General features: G+C 41.5%; 1 protein-coding gene across 2 annotated transcripts in view; it reads right to left on the bottom strand.

Annotated features, from left to right (window-relative positions):
- tmem19 (transmembrane protein 19) overlaps positions 1-16,850 on the bottom strand; it is a 75,784-nt gene that overhangs the window by 13,510 nt on the left and 45,424 nt on the right. For both annotated transcript variants that reach the window (XM_052119062.1, XM_052119061.1), the window contains exon 4: positions 11,826-11,963. In XM_052119062.1, the coding sequence (XP_051975022.1) occupies positions 11,826-11,963 (138 nt within the window). The remainder of the gene's footprint in view (positions 1-11,825; positions 11,964-16,850) is intronic.

Below are 16,850 nucleotides of genomic sequence, written 5' to 3'. Positions count from 1 at the left end.
TGTGTAAGGTACGAGTTAGCTTTCGATCTCCTCGTGAGACTTTGCCTCTGGCTGTACCAATTTCACTGCAAACTATTCTTCAGTAAATTTTGATTCTTTGATTGAACTTCTGACTCCTGGTTTTCTTTCTCCATATCTGGTCCGGGTCATAACTGTTATACCCCTAACAGTTTGGTGGAAGATGCGGGCAATCACTCCGTGGTGACATCTCTGGCAAATCAGCAAACAAGGTAGGAAGCTTTTTATTAATTGTTAGGGCTGTCTGACTGGAAGAGATTTTGAAGGGGAGCGGGAGAGCTTCACTCCGACGAGGCGTGTGAAGAGTAATTTAATTATACTATTGAGAGTATAAGAAGTCGCTGAGAGAGCTGTTTAAGGGGCAACAGCAAACAGCGCAAGTGAAACGTGCTCTGTGAGGGGGCCCAGGTGGGCATGGGTGAAGCACCACCCGGCAGAGTGCGTCCCTGGACGAGAGGTCCAGTGGCACCGTAAACCTGCTCAGTCTCTTCCACCTCAGATAGGGGTACCCGAGCTTAGTGAATCAGGCAGTTAGGGATTCAGATATTAGTTATAAAATAAAATAAAATACAATAGGGATTGTTTTGCCAGGGATGCATCAGGAGCGGTCCCAAGTAAATAAATAAATTGTGACCCGAATTGGTATGGATCAGTATATGTGACCAGGATGTTTGTGAAGAATACTTTGTGGTGTATTGTGTAGAAATCCAGTATTGTTGCTGCTATAGTTACTTTATCCACGTAAAATATTTGCTGCTAAAATATTTGCTCATTGAAAAATGAGGCTCGGGAGGGTGCTGAAACTGTTGTTGATGAGTTATGCAAACGGGGAATTGTGATCCCCTGTGCTTCCCCCACTAACTCTCCTATGTGGCCTGTCAAAAAGCCAGATGGGAGCTGGCGTTTGACCATTGATTACACTTCTCTGAATGCAGTGTCTGAGAAAATGCAACCTCTGGTGGCCAACCCCGCAACTATCCTACACGAGATAGGATCTGAACATTGTCTTTTTACTGCTTTAGACATTTCTAATGGTTTTTGGACTTGTCCCCTAGCCAAGGAGGATCAAGGCAGATTTGCTTTCACCAGCAGGGTTCGCCAATGGACATGGAGTCGTTTGCCACAAGGTTTCTGCAACTCACCCACACTGTTTCACCAGGTACTAGCATCCTTCATCGATCCGGTAAGAAAACAAATTGAGTGTGACGGATCTGTTGTCCTACAATATGTGGATGACATTTTAATTGCTAGTCCAACCAAGTTCAAACATTTGACTAATGTACAGACTGTTTTGAATGCCCTCCAAAACGGGGGATTCAAGGTTAACTTGAAGAAGGCACAGCTAGCACTGCCTGAAGTGACTTATTTGGGGCAAATTGTGGGTGTGCACGGCAGACGCATCACTCCTGAACGAGTTAAAGCTATCATTGAACTTCCAAAACCAAACACGGTCACTGGTCTAAGGCAAGTAATGGGTCTTTTGAATTATTGCCGCCAGTATGTTTCTGAATACACTGAACTTTCTAAACCACTCACAGAGGTGCTGAAAGGAGGAAAACCTGGATCGGAGCTGATCGACTGGACTGAGGAGATGGAGGAGGCGTTTGTGAGTATCAAAGAAACTCTTGCTTCCTCCCCAGCATTACGTCATGCCGATGCCAGCAGGCCGTTCCATCTATGGACATGGGTGGGAACTCGATCCTATTCAGTGGCCCTGGGTCAAAGGGTTCCAGGAAGAAACTCCTATGGGATGGTAGGCTATTACTCAGCTCCTATTCCTGTTTCAATGGCAGGACAGCATCCGTGCCTGTTGATATGCGACTGTGCAGAATGGGCTGTAAAGATTACAGAGGACATTGTGACTCATCAGAAGGTGATACTGCACACTAGACACCAGATTTTGAAACTGTTAACAAACACTCGTTTAGGCTCTATCTCTAATCAAAGACGAGCTAAATGGGAGACCACTCTCTTGAGTAAAAATGTGGATATAAATATTGACATAGAAACTGCTATCAACCCTGCCTCCTTACTTCCAGAAGAAGGAACTGCACACAACTGTGCCCGACTGATCGAGACGGACAGTCAGAGCCCTCTTCAATCTGAACCACTTTCCGATGCCATGAAGCTGTTACGTGGATGGTTCCAGCTTTCATGAACAGGGAAAATGCTTCACTGGCTGGGCTGTTGTAAATGAACATGGTGAAACTGTTGAATGTGGTTCTCTTTCAGGAGGAGGGGCTCAAGTGGCCGAGCTGGTCGCATTGACACGAGCATTGCAGTATGGCCAGGGAAACGAGTCAATGTTTACACTGACAGCCGTTATGCATATGGTGCTGTTCATGACTTCGGCCCTGTGTGGAGACGCAGAGGATTTCTAACCACTGCCGGTCTGCCGATCTCTCATCAACAGCAGGTAAAAGAACTTATGAATGCCTGTGATCTTCCTGCAACAGGAGCAGTTATCAAAGTCACTGGACATGCAATGGACAATTCTCCTGAGGCCACAGGAAACCGAGCTGCTGACACAGCTGCCAGAGAGGCTGCAACACGGACTGAGACTTGCGTGAGTGTTATGGCTCTTGCTCCTCAGGAGAGTGAGACCCCCAGAGACATTTTTAAACTCTATGATAAAGACGACTCGGAAGAGATAGAACAATGGACGAAATTAGGAGCTCAGAAAAATGCAGAAGGACTGTGGAAATTTCATGAGCGATTTGTTTGGCCTGTTTCTGCTAGAACTGAACTAATGTCTTTGTATCATGGTTTGGCACATGCAGGTCCTGAAAAACTACATGCAATGATTTCCAAAACCTGGTGGTGGCCACGACTGAGGGCTTCTTGCAATGATTTTTGTAAGAGATGTCTAGTATGCCTTAAGGTTAATTCTTCTTCTAAGATGAAAATTCCCTTAGGACATGCCCCTCGACCTCAAGGGCCGTGGACACACCTCCAAATTGATTTCATAGGTCCACTGCCCCCTAGTGGAGGTTTTACATACATTCTAATGATTGTTGATCTGTTTTCCAGATGGGTTGAGGCATTTCCACTGAGAAACTGCACACGCAGATGCAACCGCCAAGATTATGTTGAATGAAGTTTTCCCAAGATGGGGTTTGCCCTTACAAATTGATTCAGATCAGGGTACACATTTTACTGGTAAGGTGATGAAAAATGTCATGAAGTTGATGGGGGTGAGGCAACACTTTCACATTCCATTTAGGCCCCAATCTAGCGGATCTATTGAATGCACTAATCGTACGCTTAAACTTCATTGAGAAAGAGATTGTTGGAGTGGGGGAAAGGGTGGCATGCGGCTGTCCCAGCGATTTTGTTAAGCATGAGAGCCAGCCCTAACAAGACTACACAGCTCAGCCCTTTGGAGGTAATGACAGGTCGCTACATGCGGCTGCCCTGGGATGCCCCCTTGCAACATGAGGGACCATCCGGGCCTTTGAAAGACGCTTTACAAAATTATCTGAAAGCTTTGGATGACAGTCTGCGAGACACACGGGTTAGTGTTAGCACACGACAAGCAGATCGAGATAATGTTGAGCAAAAAGACATGCCTGGTTTGCCTGAAATAGGTGACAATGTAATGTTACAGCGGGAGATAGTTTCCCCCTACCGTATGGAGACATTGGTCACAGGTGAAACCACTTGAAAAGTGTAACAACTTACTACCTCGGGATCATTAAATGTCTGTCGTGTATGTTAAAATTCTAGAATTCTAGAACAAATGTTTTATCATTACAGATGGCTGAAACCGACGACATACTGAAGCTGCTAATTCTTCAAGAAGAAGTGCGTAGTGAGAGACGACTGAAAGTGAAACGAGCTTTCATCCAATTGGTACTTCCGCTCTCGTTGGTATTTTTAATTCTGATCGCTTTATCATTTTTGATGTGGATTCAAATTTCAATTTGGACAGGGAGATTCCATGCATTTTCAACTCATTGGGATTGCGAGGAGATCGATAACCGTCCATCATGGGTACAATACCCATGTCTAAATTAAACTGAGGGTCTAAATTTAATTCAGACTATGTACCAAAAGGTAAATGATCGTTGTTATCGTTTGGACGGAAATGAGACAGTGACCTATTGGCTTGGTCACTCCCCAAATTATCCCGATACTACCCTCATTATGCAGAAAGGTCGGTGGATGAGGAGTGGAGGCGTTGACCTGTTTGAAGGAGATTTCAGTTCAATGAGCTGGATCCCTGACCACATAGCTCGTGAAAACATGAGTGCATGCTCTATACGAATGGATATGGTTAATCGATACTTGTTAAAATCTAGAAAAGGTGAGAGTAGAGCAGAATGAAGGAGGCGTCAGGTAGCAGATGTGAATGACTCCCACATGATTTTAGGTGGAAAAGCAGTGAAACTTCTGTTCTACCCGAGTGCTCCTGATCCTCGCCACATCATGTCATACTATCTTCCCAAAGCTAAGAATGAACTTGGTTACAACAAAGTAGTTAAAGATGTAGCCCTAAGCTATATATATAGCAATATTGTGATTAGAGAAGAACCTGGGTCTGATGAGTATCAAACCGCAATAAATGATAAGGATTTGATGAGATGGGGAGTGTTAGTCCCAACTAAATGCCACATGATCCGATGGGACACTAATAGGGCTTACGGTGCAGTCTGTGATAGGTTAGGACGGATAGATAAAACTGACAAGGACAAGTTCGATCTGAATGGCAGTAAAAATGGTTTGCCTGCTATTAATGCTTTGTCCCTCTCTTGGCCCAGGTACACTAGATTCGATGACCCTTGGAAGGAGACTGCACATGTTGAGCGTTGTTTAGGTAAAGAAATTCAAAAGTGGTTTGTTAAGATGTTTCCTCCTGGAGATGTTGATAAATGTAGAGAAATTTCTGAGAAGCTCACCGGTGTGAAGATGATGGAGATACCCTGGGAGGTGTGTAATGCTTCTTTTGTTAAGTCAGGTTACACTTGGGCTAGTTTTTCTGATGTGTTACACCAGTATGAGTTTGCTAGGAACCTTGCTAACAAAACTGTTTTCAACATGGATCACTTGCATGATTACCTTGAAGATAAATGTTATAGTCCTACATCGATGGCTTATAATGTGACAGCCTGGATGCATTTGCAAGTGTTTAAACTGAATATTGAAACGATGTACACTCGAGCAAAGACTAGTCTGGTACCTTTAAAGTATGAGGAGCTGTTGTGGGACAATTATAAATCATTTCAGGTGAGGATGTGGCCTCAGTTGTCCGATGTAGCTATTGGAGATGAGTGGTTTGACAGGGCAAAACAATTTAGACAATTTCTGAGTCCAATTCCTTCAGTACAGGAAATCAGAGATCTAGAGTCTAAGACTCCATCAAAGGACTGTGCTAAACACAGGTTGACACACCCCATGGGTCCTGCATGGCGTCCAGTTGATAAGAGTAAGAAAGCTAACGAAGCAGAGCTGTCTCTTTGTGTTGCAGAGTTGAAGCAGAAGACTGAATATTTTCCTCGGTTGAAGGCTAAACAGCTCGGCAGAAATGTATCACTGCATTTCTGGAACAGATAAAAACTAATGATCCATTTGCAGGTTATGAGTATTTGAATTCTGTATGGCTTAAATCTAAGGGCACTCCATGGTATACTGATTCGAACCTCCGTCTGCTATAGCAGTAGCATTGGTTTTGGCTTTTTCGGTAGGAGCAATATTTACTGACATGACGGAAACAGTGGAGGAATATGTGGAGGAAGCCTGGGAGGAGTTTGTGGCTGCGTCAGAGGATTTGGTCATGGGAGCTGTTAAATATGTGTTATATGCTTTCGGAGCTCTTTTGGGAGTGGGTGTCCTCTGCCTGTGTGTGTGGATGTGTGTTCGTTTCTGTTTTTCTTATGTATGCAGGTCTGCTTGCAGTAACTTGAACCCTTCCGAGGAGGAAAACCGACTGAGAAAACTGACGACACGCTTGGAAGAGAAACTTAAGAAGGATAACATCAATGCCCTGTTGTGAGTGGAAGGGGGGAGAGCCTTTGCGTGGGGACTGGGAATTTTTAGTATCCAGCATGTCCGCAATGAGGCTGAAGAGACAAGTGTGACCCGTCAGGGAAGCATGCGTTACCACTCCACCTTCCTTAGTGACCTCACTTGGTAGACCAGACGTGGCGGTATTGGACCCCACATTGGTCTAAAACGGGGGACTAAAGGGTGAGGGTCGAAATCCCTTGTATCTTCAGATATATCAATACATATATATATCCTTTTATATCAATATCTATCTATATTCTGTTGCTTAACTTCTTTAATAAAGTGATGAATTAACTATATGCATGATCACATAATCAATTTTATTTTTCTTATGCATAACTGAAATATACGCTGAATCATATGTGTGTTAAGAGTTAATTTTTGATTTCATGCACATTCCTTGAAGCCTCTCTCTCTGTTCTGCACAGAGGCTGACTTGAAGGTCGTCTTGGGAATAAGCTTGAGATGAGACACCAGGGAGAATGTTAAACATATGTTCCAGATGTATTCTGTGGTTGATGTTTACCTGTCCATGACTAATTATATGATTTAAAATCCTATGTGATAGCACTTGAATAAGTAGAAGTGTAAATTTTCTCTTATTATTTCTTTCCTCTCCTTTGCCTGAGGGGTGAATATTTCTTATCTCACTGTTTTGGTTAAAATTACCTGATAAATGTGTGCTCTGGTTCCCTTGTGCTGAGAGAAACACTGTCGTTCGTCAGTGTTTCGTGTGTAGCGTATTGACCTTCTACCCAGGTTTTGAACCCAGGGAGAAACAGCAGGCAGACTCGAAGACGCCGAGACCATCTGCGAGGTCACTTCAGATGTAAATCTCGGGCCAGGACGACAATTGCGCTGATTAATGTTGATGTGCTATAGCTATCTATATGTTGTGACTTTATGCTCTGTTAGCCAATCAGGAGTGAAATAATAGAATGTACTCCTTGCAAATGGTATAATTGATGTAAGATTTTGTGTAATGTATGAGTTAGCTTTCGATCTCCTCGTGAGACTTTGCCTCTGGCTGTACCAATTTCACTGCAAACTATTCTTCAGTAAATTTTGATTCTTTGATTGAACTTCTGACTCTTGGTTTTCTTTCTCCATATCTGGTCCGGGTCATAACTGTTATACCCCTAACAATAGATACTCAACCAGAATTTTTTTTATATTATTTCAGGGATTAATGTAGTGGTAAATCTTAAAATTCAAATGTGAGTTATAGTTGTAAGAATTACAGTATTCAGTATGATTTCCAGATGACCTGATTTCAGAATGTCCACATCATCTAAATGGCTTGATTATTATGAAAACAAAGAAATGCTAACAACTTTGTGGTGTCCGATTCACACAAAATTTGGTAAAACATCATCTACAGATCCTCCTGACAAAAAGTTATCAAAAGTATTTCACATTAGCAATACTGTACCATCGGTGGAATTTGACACATTGACAAATATCTAATCAGCCAATCCAATCCAATTTCAGCACCTAATAACTTGTATTATGAATTCCCAATGGCAATGAAACAGATTATACACAAGCAGGGTGTCCACACGAAACACATTTTGAGAGAATCAGCCACAAGGTGACGCTACAAGTTAATTATATTTTTTGCTAATAACTCTGGAACATTACAGGCTAGAATCAAATGTTCTATCATTCAGTGGCCTATAATGACTAATTGGCCAGAATCTTGTAAGAGCGATATTTAAACTTAACAAAACTTAAAACAAAAGGGCACGAGAACATTCTGAGGTCACATGCAAGATTTCATCAATTTGTGATGCTAGGGGCACTATATAACTTAAAAAAAAATCATGTGTGTGTGGTACTGTGAGTAAGGTGGAAAGTGGCTGCAATCTTGGATTATGATTTTTACAGTTTAAACGTTTCATGTCCTTTAAACTTTGCTCAAAATAATCTCCAGATAGATTCGCACAGAAATGATAGAACAGAATTTAGATTTTTGCCTTTGTTTAAAAGTTACGACATTGCAGTTAATGAGGTCAACGTAAAACAGGAAGTGAGACTATAGCTCTGTAAACCTTTGTGCTATCGAAACAAAATTTGGTATGGTCGAGGCTGCAGGCGCTGGCTCTGGGACGGCCGAGGCTGCAGGCGCTGGCTCTGGGACGGCCGAGGCTGCAGGCGCTGGCTCTGGGACGGCCGAGGCTGCAGGCGCTTGCTCTGGGATGGTCGAGGCTGCAGGCGCTGGCTCTGGGACGGTCGAGGATGCAGGCGCTGGCTCTGGCTCTGGGACGGTCGAGGATGCAGGCTGCAGGCGCTGGTTCGCTGACCGAAGCATGCGTAAGCTCTGGTTCGTGGAACGTGGAAGGCGCAGCTCTGGAAGGTTCTGTGGACGGAGCCATGGAAGGCGGAGACTGGAGAGCAGAGGCCTTTCCTCTTCTCCTCCTACTCCAGGCGGACGAGGCCATGCACGCTGGTTCTGGGACAGACGAGGCTGGCAACGCTGACTCTGGAACGGACGAGACTTCCAGCGCGTCAGCCATGGTAGGCGTAGGTTCGTTGGCCGTGGCAGGCGGGGGCAGATCAGAAGCTGAACCCGGGATCGAGAGAGGTGGTTCCTCGGCAGCGAGTTTTTCTAAAGCGAGCATCACATACTCCTTTCCATGAGTGATCTCCGGGTTTCGGCAATTCCCTCTGCCGGCGTGTTGGTAGTCCGAGTCGGTAGATGGTTTTCAGGGAAGCGTCATCAAAACCGGTGTGGATGGCAACCGTGGAGAAGTAGTATGAGAACTTGCGAATTGATAAATCCGCCTGGGTTAGTTCTGTGAAGAATCTGCTAGATCCATTTTGGCGGTCGGTTGTTCTGTTATGAAGGCAGACGAGGGGTGAGGATCTAAATGCGGTTTTATTGAAATAATGAAGACAAACAAGACTGGAACAAATAAAACGTCCACGATGGGAAAATAAAACAAAAACACCAAAAACATCCAAAGAGTACACAGGCAGGATTAACATCTACGGAGGGCAAGGATAACATATCACAGGAACATTCACATCCAAACATCTACATTTACATTTGACAACCGACCACGAATGAACAAACAACAGGGCTTAAATACCGAAGGATGATGACTTAAATTACACACAGGTGAGAACAATGACACTGGCAGTGATGAGGGCAGGGGATTATGGGAAGTGTAGTTCGGGACAGGTGACAAGTGAGAAACACAGGGCAGACAACAGGGGATCGTGACAGGTAGGTTTATGTTTGACAACCTAATGAGAACTTTACAGGATGTTCTCTGATGGTTATTTTTAGGTTTTACTTTTCATTCACATTTTTCATTATTGTTCATAAACATAGAGAGGTTATTGAAGGACAAGAATGAGTGAAATTTGTGCAGAACTGCAATAAATTAAACGTAGAAATGGAAAGCAGTGTCTGGGATTTGGACACATAATGAACATTAATGAGTAAATGTTTTTTTGGAAGACTAATTGCTTGTTATGATTGTTATTAGGGCTGGGCAAGATGAAGATATACTGTATGTCATGGAGACAATATAAAGTGTCAGTCAATAGAAATAATGCTATATCGTGTATATTGCGATATGTAAATATTAATGTGCGCACCGTGGGCTTATCTAACAGTAGGGCTTTACAAAAGTCTGAGATTTAAAGAAACATGGACAAGGTTTTTATGACATTAAAAAAATGTCAGCAGCCGTCCAAATTCAATGGCATGTTCTTGTGTTCGGCGCTTCATAAGTGCTTAATATGCTTCTCACCTGACACGCTCATCTGTGTTTCATGTGCATGTTGCCTTCGCTATATCTGGAGCATGCTAGTGCGCACAAGTCCAGCAGGCTTCCCGATATTTACAATAGAGCGCAGAGCGGGATCACTTACTTTAATCATTTGTTACCCAGAAAAACCCCCTGCAAAAACATCTCCAGATAACAGGACGACTCTCAGACAAGTCAAGAAAATGAAGAGGAGCTTGTTATTAAAACAGGTGCTGCATCTGTGGAGTAGTTCCACAAGCTGGAGGTTTAGTTTTTTTTACTTTGATTACTGTCAAGTTCTAAAGAAAGAGAAAATGATATAATAGTAAGTATTTGGAAGTGATTATTTCACTGACTGGATTATCCCAAAAAAACGGTACAATTTATTTAATATATTAACTAACTATCATTATCGTGATATAAGATTTTGGTCATATCGCCCACCCCTACTTGTTATGTGCCCCTATATGGACACGCATATGATCAACATGCACAATCTTTTAGCCTAGTTAAAGTTTAATTGAATGTTTATTCAACTAAATCTCAGATTTTTTAAAAACCTTTGATAGTGTTGAAAGTTATTTGGAATGATTTAAGTACAGCGCTGTTTTGGGAAATGTAAAATGTGGGCTCAGTTTTCAGTACTGTGTTGTTAAAATATGTTCCAGCAAATCTTGCTTAAGACTATTCATGGTAGAATCAAATCTTGCATATTAATTTCATCCCCCATGTGAAATTTCTTGCATACAAATGTGTGGCAAGGCAGAGGGCGGGGTCTTGATTCTGCTCACCCGGGGGGGCACGGCTGTCATCCACTAGAGGGTGGAGGAGAGGCCGAGGACCAAGTTACGGCATATCGGAGATCCGGTGAGAAAATGTATTTATTTTTTCCTTCTCTCTCTCTCTTCTCTCTCTCTCCCACTGCCGCTCCGCATTGTCCATTTCCAGTGTTTTTACAGTCTGCCATTTCTCTTAGGATGCAGTCTTTTTCTTTCATCTTTCTATCCTATAGTATTTCTCTAAATGTACAGTATTACAGGAATTGTTGGAGTAATTGCAGCCAGGTAATTCGATGTTGGTCAGTCCCCCTCTGGCACCAGAAGAGTCCTTTTGGTTTTACGATTACATTTGACCCTTTAACAATTATCTGCTGACCAACTGAGACTCTGTGGTTCCAGCTAATCGATGTTATGTGTCTAGATAACATCTTCTGTGTAGATCAACGGTTCACCATATTTGGATCTGTATGTTTAACTCTGAAGCCTGTAAAGATGATGTCATCTCATTTGCATTTGCCTATAATTGTTAGCAATTATTATGCAAGTTAATTCAAGGTTAGATCCTCAACTTATTTTCTGTTTCTTTCTTTTTCCTTTGAAAATTTTCCCCTCAACTCATACATTTTATATAGTTTTTCCAACATAAATGCCTTGCATAGGGCAAAATGTTCATGGACAGACAGTTTTTGTTTGATTTTCTCAAAAAAATGAATGCCCTCTAATGTGACTGGTTGGACAGTTTCTCCATGAGCTCTATGATATAGGTTTCACTAATTCAGTATAGGCATTGCTAAATCGTGCTCAGTTGATAATGTAAGTGTTTTAATTTGGCACTATCGCCGTTACAGTGTGTAAGTACTGCATTTTTTCCCTCCCCTTGTCCCCTCCCTCATCCAGGTAGACGTGGATGACCTGCCTGCAGATGGAGTGGAAGGCATGCCCACAGGGAAAGAGGGAGGGGATGTACATCGAGGGCGGGGCAGGGTCGTGATTCTACACACCCAGCCCCTGATCAGGATAATCAAGCCTCCGAGAGGGATAAAGGCCGACCGGAGATGGCAGTGCGACAGAGAGAGATACGGGCAGCTGTCTGACACCTGTGTGTGTGTGTTTGTCTTTTTGGTTCAGTTTATTATTAAATGATCATTTATATTGTCAAGCCGTTTCTCACGTCCTCCTTTCCCTTTTACCATGTTACAAACTGAAAGATGAAATAATGACCAATATTCTATTGTTCAGTAAACAAACAGCCATGCGTACTTACCTTCTTTGTAATCGGAGTCGATTTGTTTCTTAATGCTCCCCTTCCATTTCGTTAGTTTGCTGGATGTGATGAAAAAGGTCAACAAAGCTGCAAAAAAGCTCATGTTGGCCATAGTAAGAATGAAGCCGACCAGCATCGCTGAAATGAGATTAAACATTTATTAATTTATTAATTAGTCACAAAATTAACAAAATAAATTACTGGATGCACCGCCCTACAAAAGGCAAAATGCAGTAACTACATATTTTTGTCAAAATTGATACATAAATTAAATATAACAGTCTCTTATCTGTCTGAACTATGCACATATTTAAAGTGAAAATTTGATAACACTGGGATGGACAATCAAAACGCTTTAAAGCCATTTTGATTTATCATTGTTGGTGTAGTGACTGTGCTTTGCCTTTGTAGGTCAGTGTAGTTCATCAACTATTTTCAAGTTATGGTCAAGTATCACAATACTTTTCGAATTGTTTTACCATTTCAAATCTTTCAAAATGTTTTTCTTGAAAAGTGTGCTTGTGCTTTATTTCTTTACAATCTCCTGTAAAAAAAACAAAATGGGGGATTTCACTAAGAATGTATTGCGGCCATTATTTGCACTCTTTTAGAGCCTGATCCACTACAGGAATTATACAAATCAGTCACTGCCACAAATCAGTGTTGAACACAATTTACATGGAGCAATTCCATATTTTAAGTGGTTTTTGAGTGCTAGCACAATCTGGCAAACTTTGTTAGGACTTTACAGCATCACTCCACCTCTGTGACCCTGCCACCTGAATCCTCTCTTTATAGGACTCCTCTGATACTGCACTTGACTACACAGCACATCTGTGAAATTCTGTTTATCATCTGCTTAATTGCACCAGACAAACAGTACTGAGTTTTAAGAATTAAGTACAATCTATATTAAGGCTAGTTTACATAGAAAGGATGCATGTTTGCACTAAAAATAACTGCTGGTGAATAAGAGATTTCTGAGCTGAAATATGCACGCAAAAATGAAGCAACATTTAGTGAATTTGCTCTGCTATGTTTATGTTGTAAAAAAGCCTTTTCATTTAAATGACTTTAATCTGGGTCTGTTTCTGACACAAAGCTTTTGTATGGCTTCAGAAGACTCTGAATATAGAATAAGAATAAGTCACATGGACTACTTTTATAATACTTGTATGGTGATTTTGTGTCCTTGCGAGCTCCAGTTCATATCCATTGTAATTGTAAGACAAGAAAAAAACAATAAATATGTTATTCACAATTTATCTTTTTGTGTTTCAGAGTGTTATCGCTCGGTCCGCCACATGCATGTCTTTGCTGTTCCTCTTTTGTGTGTGTCATGTTTACAGGTGATTGCGGATTTGATTCAAGTTAACTTGGAGCACATCTCCCTCATTTGTGGGGTCTCGGGCCTTTCTGGGCCCCATCCAGCACACAGCACTCTTAGCGGGGCTTTCACACTGGCAGTTTAGTTCAAAACAAAGCATGGCTCGTGTGAAAAACTGGTTATATGACAAAACAGTGATACTAATTATTGGACCAAAAACCTCTAAAAACAAGCCGCTAAAATATAATTTGACTCTCGATGGATGTACTGTTACATCATCTTCAACAGCGAAGAACTTACGTGTTATATTTGATACCGATTTGTCCGTTGAAATTCAAATTACCAAAATTTGTAGAACAGCATTCTTTAATCTCTTTAAATATTGCTATATTACGACTAGGCTTGGGATCAATGCCTTTTTCATGCATCGATAATCAGAAGATTTTCCCGATGATTATCGATACACTGTACATCAGGATTTTTTTAAGACAGAAATAGAAGAGACAATAGTATTTGTCTCTTCAGACATATTTCTCAACACAACTTTAAGAAAGTGTAAGGTGAGCAGCATGACCACACACAGAATGCAAAACAACGTAATTTCTTGAAGAGGTACAAAAACGTTCATAACTCTGGATGGCCATCTCCTGCCCAGCATCAGCTTGTCCTGTGTGTGTTTGTGTGTATGAGATACATGTTATATCACCCTCTTGTGGTCTCTATACGCTATTACACCAGACTGTTAAACAAAGTCAATTGAGTGAATTGTAAAGCACACAAATTGGGCTTCTAATTTAAATATATTGATGCCTCATATATTCTATATATATATATATACACACTCACCTAAAGGATTATTAGGAACACCATACTAATACTGTGTTTGACCCCCTTTCGCCTTCAGAACTGCCTTAATTCTACGTGGCATTGATTCAACAAGGTGCTGAAAGCATTCTTTAGAAATGTTGGCCCATATTGATAGGATAGCATCTTGCAGTTGATGGAGATTTGTGGGATGCACATCCAGGGCACGAAGCTCCCGTTCCACCACATCCCAAAGATGCTCTATTGGATTGAGATCTGGTGACTGTGGGGGCCATTTTACTACAGTGAACTCATTGTCATGTTCAAGAAACCAATTTGAAATGATTCGAGCTTTGTGACATGGTGCATTATCCTGCTGGAAGTAGCCATCAGAGGATGGGTACATGGTGGCCATAAAGGGATGGACATGGTCAGAAACAATGCTCAGGTAGGCCGTGGCATTTAAACGATGCCCAATTGGCACTAACGGGCCTAAAGTGTGCCAAGAAAACATCCCCACACCATTACACCACCACCACCAGCCTGCACAGTGGTAACAAGGCATGATGGATCCATGTTCTCATTCTGTTTACGCCAAATTCTGACTCTACCATCTGAATGTCTCAACAAAAATCGAGACTCATCAGACCAGGCAACATTTTTCCAGTCTTCAACTGTCCAATTTTGGTGAGCTCTTGCAAATTGTAGCCTCTTTTTCCTATTTGTAGTGGAGATGAGTGGTACCCGGTGGGGTCTTCTGCTGTTGTAGCCCATCCGCCTCAAGGTTGTGCGTGTTGTGGCTTCACAAATGCTTTGCTGCATACCTCGGTTGTAACGAGTGGTTATTTCAGGCAAAGTTGCTCTTCTATCAGCTTGAATCAGTCGGCCCATTCTCCTCTGACCTCTAGCATCAACAAGGCATTTTCAGCCCACAGGACTGCCGCGATACTGGATGTTTTTCCCTTTTCACACCATTCTTTGTAAACCCTAGAAATGGTTGTGCGTGAAAATCCCAGTAACTGAGCAGATTGTGAAATACTCAGACCGGCCCGTCTGGCACCAACAACCATGCCACGCTCAAAATTGCTTAAATCACCTTTCTTTCCCATTCTGACATTCAGTTTGGAGTTCAGGAGATTGTCTTGACCAGGACCACACCCCTAAATGCATTGAAGCAACTGCCATGTGATTGGTTGATTAGATAATTGCATTAATGAGAAATTGAACAGGTGTTCCTAATAATCCTTTAGGTGAGTGTATATATCGATAAAATCACATGCCGATCAATAATCATTATATCGATATCCCATGTTCTGACACATGCTCTCAGTTTCTGATGCTGAAGACTAATTCATGGGCTCATGATGTTAAGACTACATTATTGTAATGCATTACTGGGAGGATGTCCTGCAGGCTCAATAAATAAACTTCAATTGGTTTAAAATGCAGCAGCTAGAGTACTGACTAGAACAATATATATTATCATATCAGCCCCGTTTATAAATTTGTACCTGCTCCTGACCAGCTGTAAGACATCTGAACATTTTGTATCCTTTCAGACAAACTGCCATGACTATATTATGATAGAATTAACTAATAATTACATTTTGTTAAACTATATTCTGAAGGGGTGGGTTTACCCCTGTCTCTTCAGCCAACTGATAAGTTGAATACTTTCACTTGCAATTGTTATAACAAAGAATTTAAGTAAGGTTTTATTGTATTTGAGTTTTTGGCAAAGAATAAACCTTCTGTACCCTTTCACCTAGAAATATTCAGGCCCTAAAAGTGTGTACGTACGAGCTCTGAGCTATCGATGTTTTGTTCTAGAAGAAAAAGAAAACATTCAAATTGGGCCTCGTTGACATTCAGCATTAAGAAGATACAGTCTGCCATTTCTCTTAGGATGCAGTCTATCTTTCTATCCTATAGTATTTCTCTAAATGTATTACAGGAATTGTTGGAGTAATTGCAGCCAGGTAATTCGATGTTGGTCAGTCCCCCTCTGGCACCAGAAGAGTCCTTTTGGTTTTACGATTACATTTGACCCTTTAACAATTATCTGCTGACCAACTGAGACTCTGTGGTTCCAGCTAATCGATGTTATGTGTCTAGATAACATCTTCTGTGTAGATCAACAGTTCACCATATTTGGATCTGTATGTTTAACTCTGAAGCCTGTAAAGATGATGTCATCTCATTTGCATTTGCCTATAATTGTTAGCAATTATTATGCAAGTTAATTCAAGGTTAGATCCTCAACTTATTTTCTGTTTCTTTCTTTTTCCTTTGAAAATTTTCCCCTCAACTCATACATTTTATATAGTTTTTCCAACATAAATGCCTTGCATAGGGCAAAATGTTCATGGACAGACAGTTTTTGTTTGATTTTCTCAAAAAAATGAATGCCCTCTAATGTGACTGGTTGGACAGTTTCTCCATGAGCTCTATGATATAGGTTTCACTAATTCAGTATAGGCATTGCTAAATCGTGCTCAGTTGATAATGTATGGTCAATGTTAATGCTGTTAAACCTACAGTAGGTAGTAACACAACTAGAATGACCCTCACTGTAGTGAAATTAACGAAACAGTAAAAACACACCAGCCATACGTGAAACCCATTTCCTCAGACAGTCAAATGAATGTTCAGTGAGCCGACCCATTCGACTGCTACATGAGTGCAATGAAGACCCAATCACTCCAATGTCCTACAAGAAATACTCCACAAAACAAACTCCAAGCAACAGGAGGCATAAGCACAAAGAACGTGCAGATTCATCCACAACACAGTCCTTAGCATCTATTCTCAATTTGTCCGGCAACATCAGTGCAAACGCAACCTTCCGTTGATGAAAGAGTTTCTTGCAGTATTGGATCGCAGGCCAAGAGAAT

Source organism: Xyrauchen texanus, chromosome 45 (assembly GCF_025860055.1).
Source record: "Xyrauchen texanus isolate HMW12.3.18 chromosome 45, RBS_HiC_50CHRs, whole genome shotgun sequence".
NCBI classification, from domain to species: Eukaryota; Metazoa; Chordata; class Actinopteri; order Cypriniformes; family Catostomidae; genus Xyrauchen; species Xyrauchen texanus.
The sequence above is the reverse complement of the archived record's forward strand: the minus strand, read 5'-3'. Positions and strand labels throughout refer to the sequence as shown.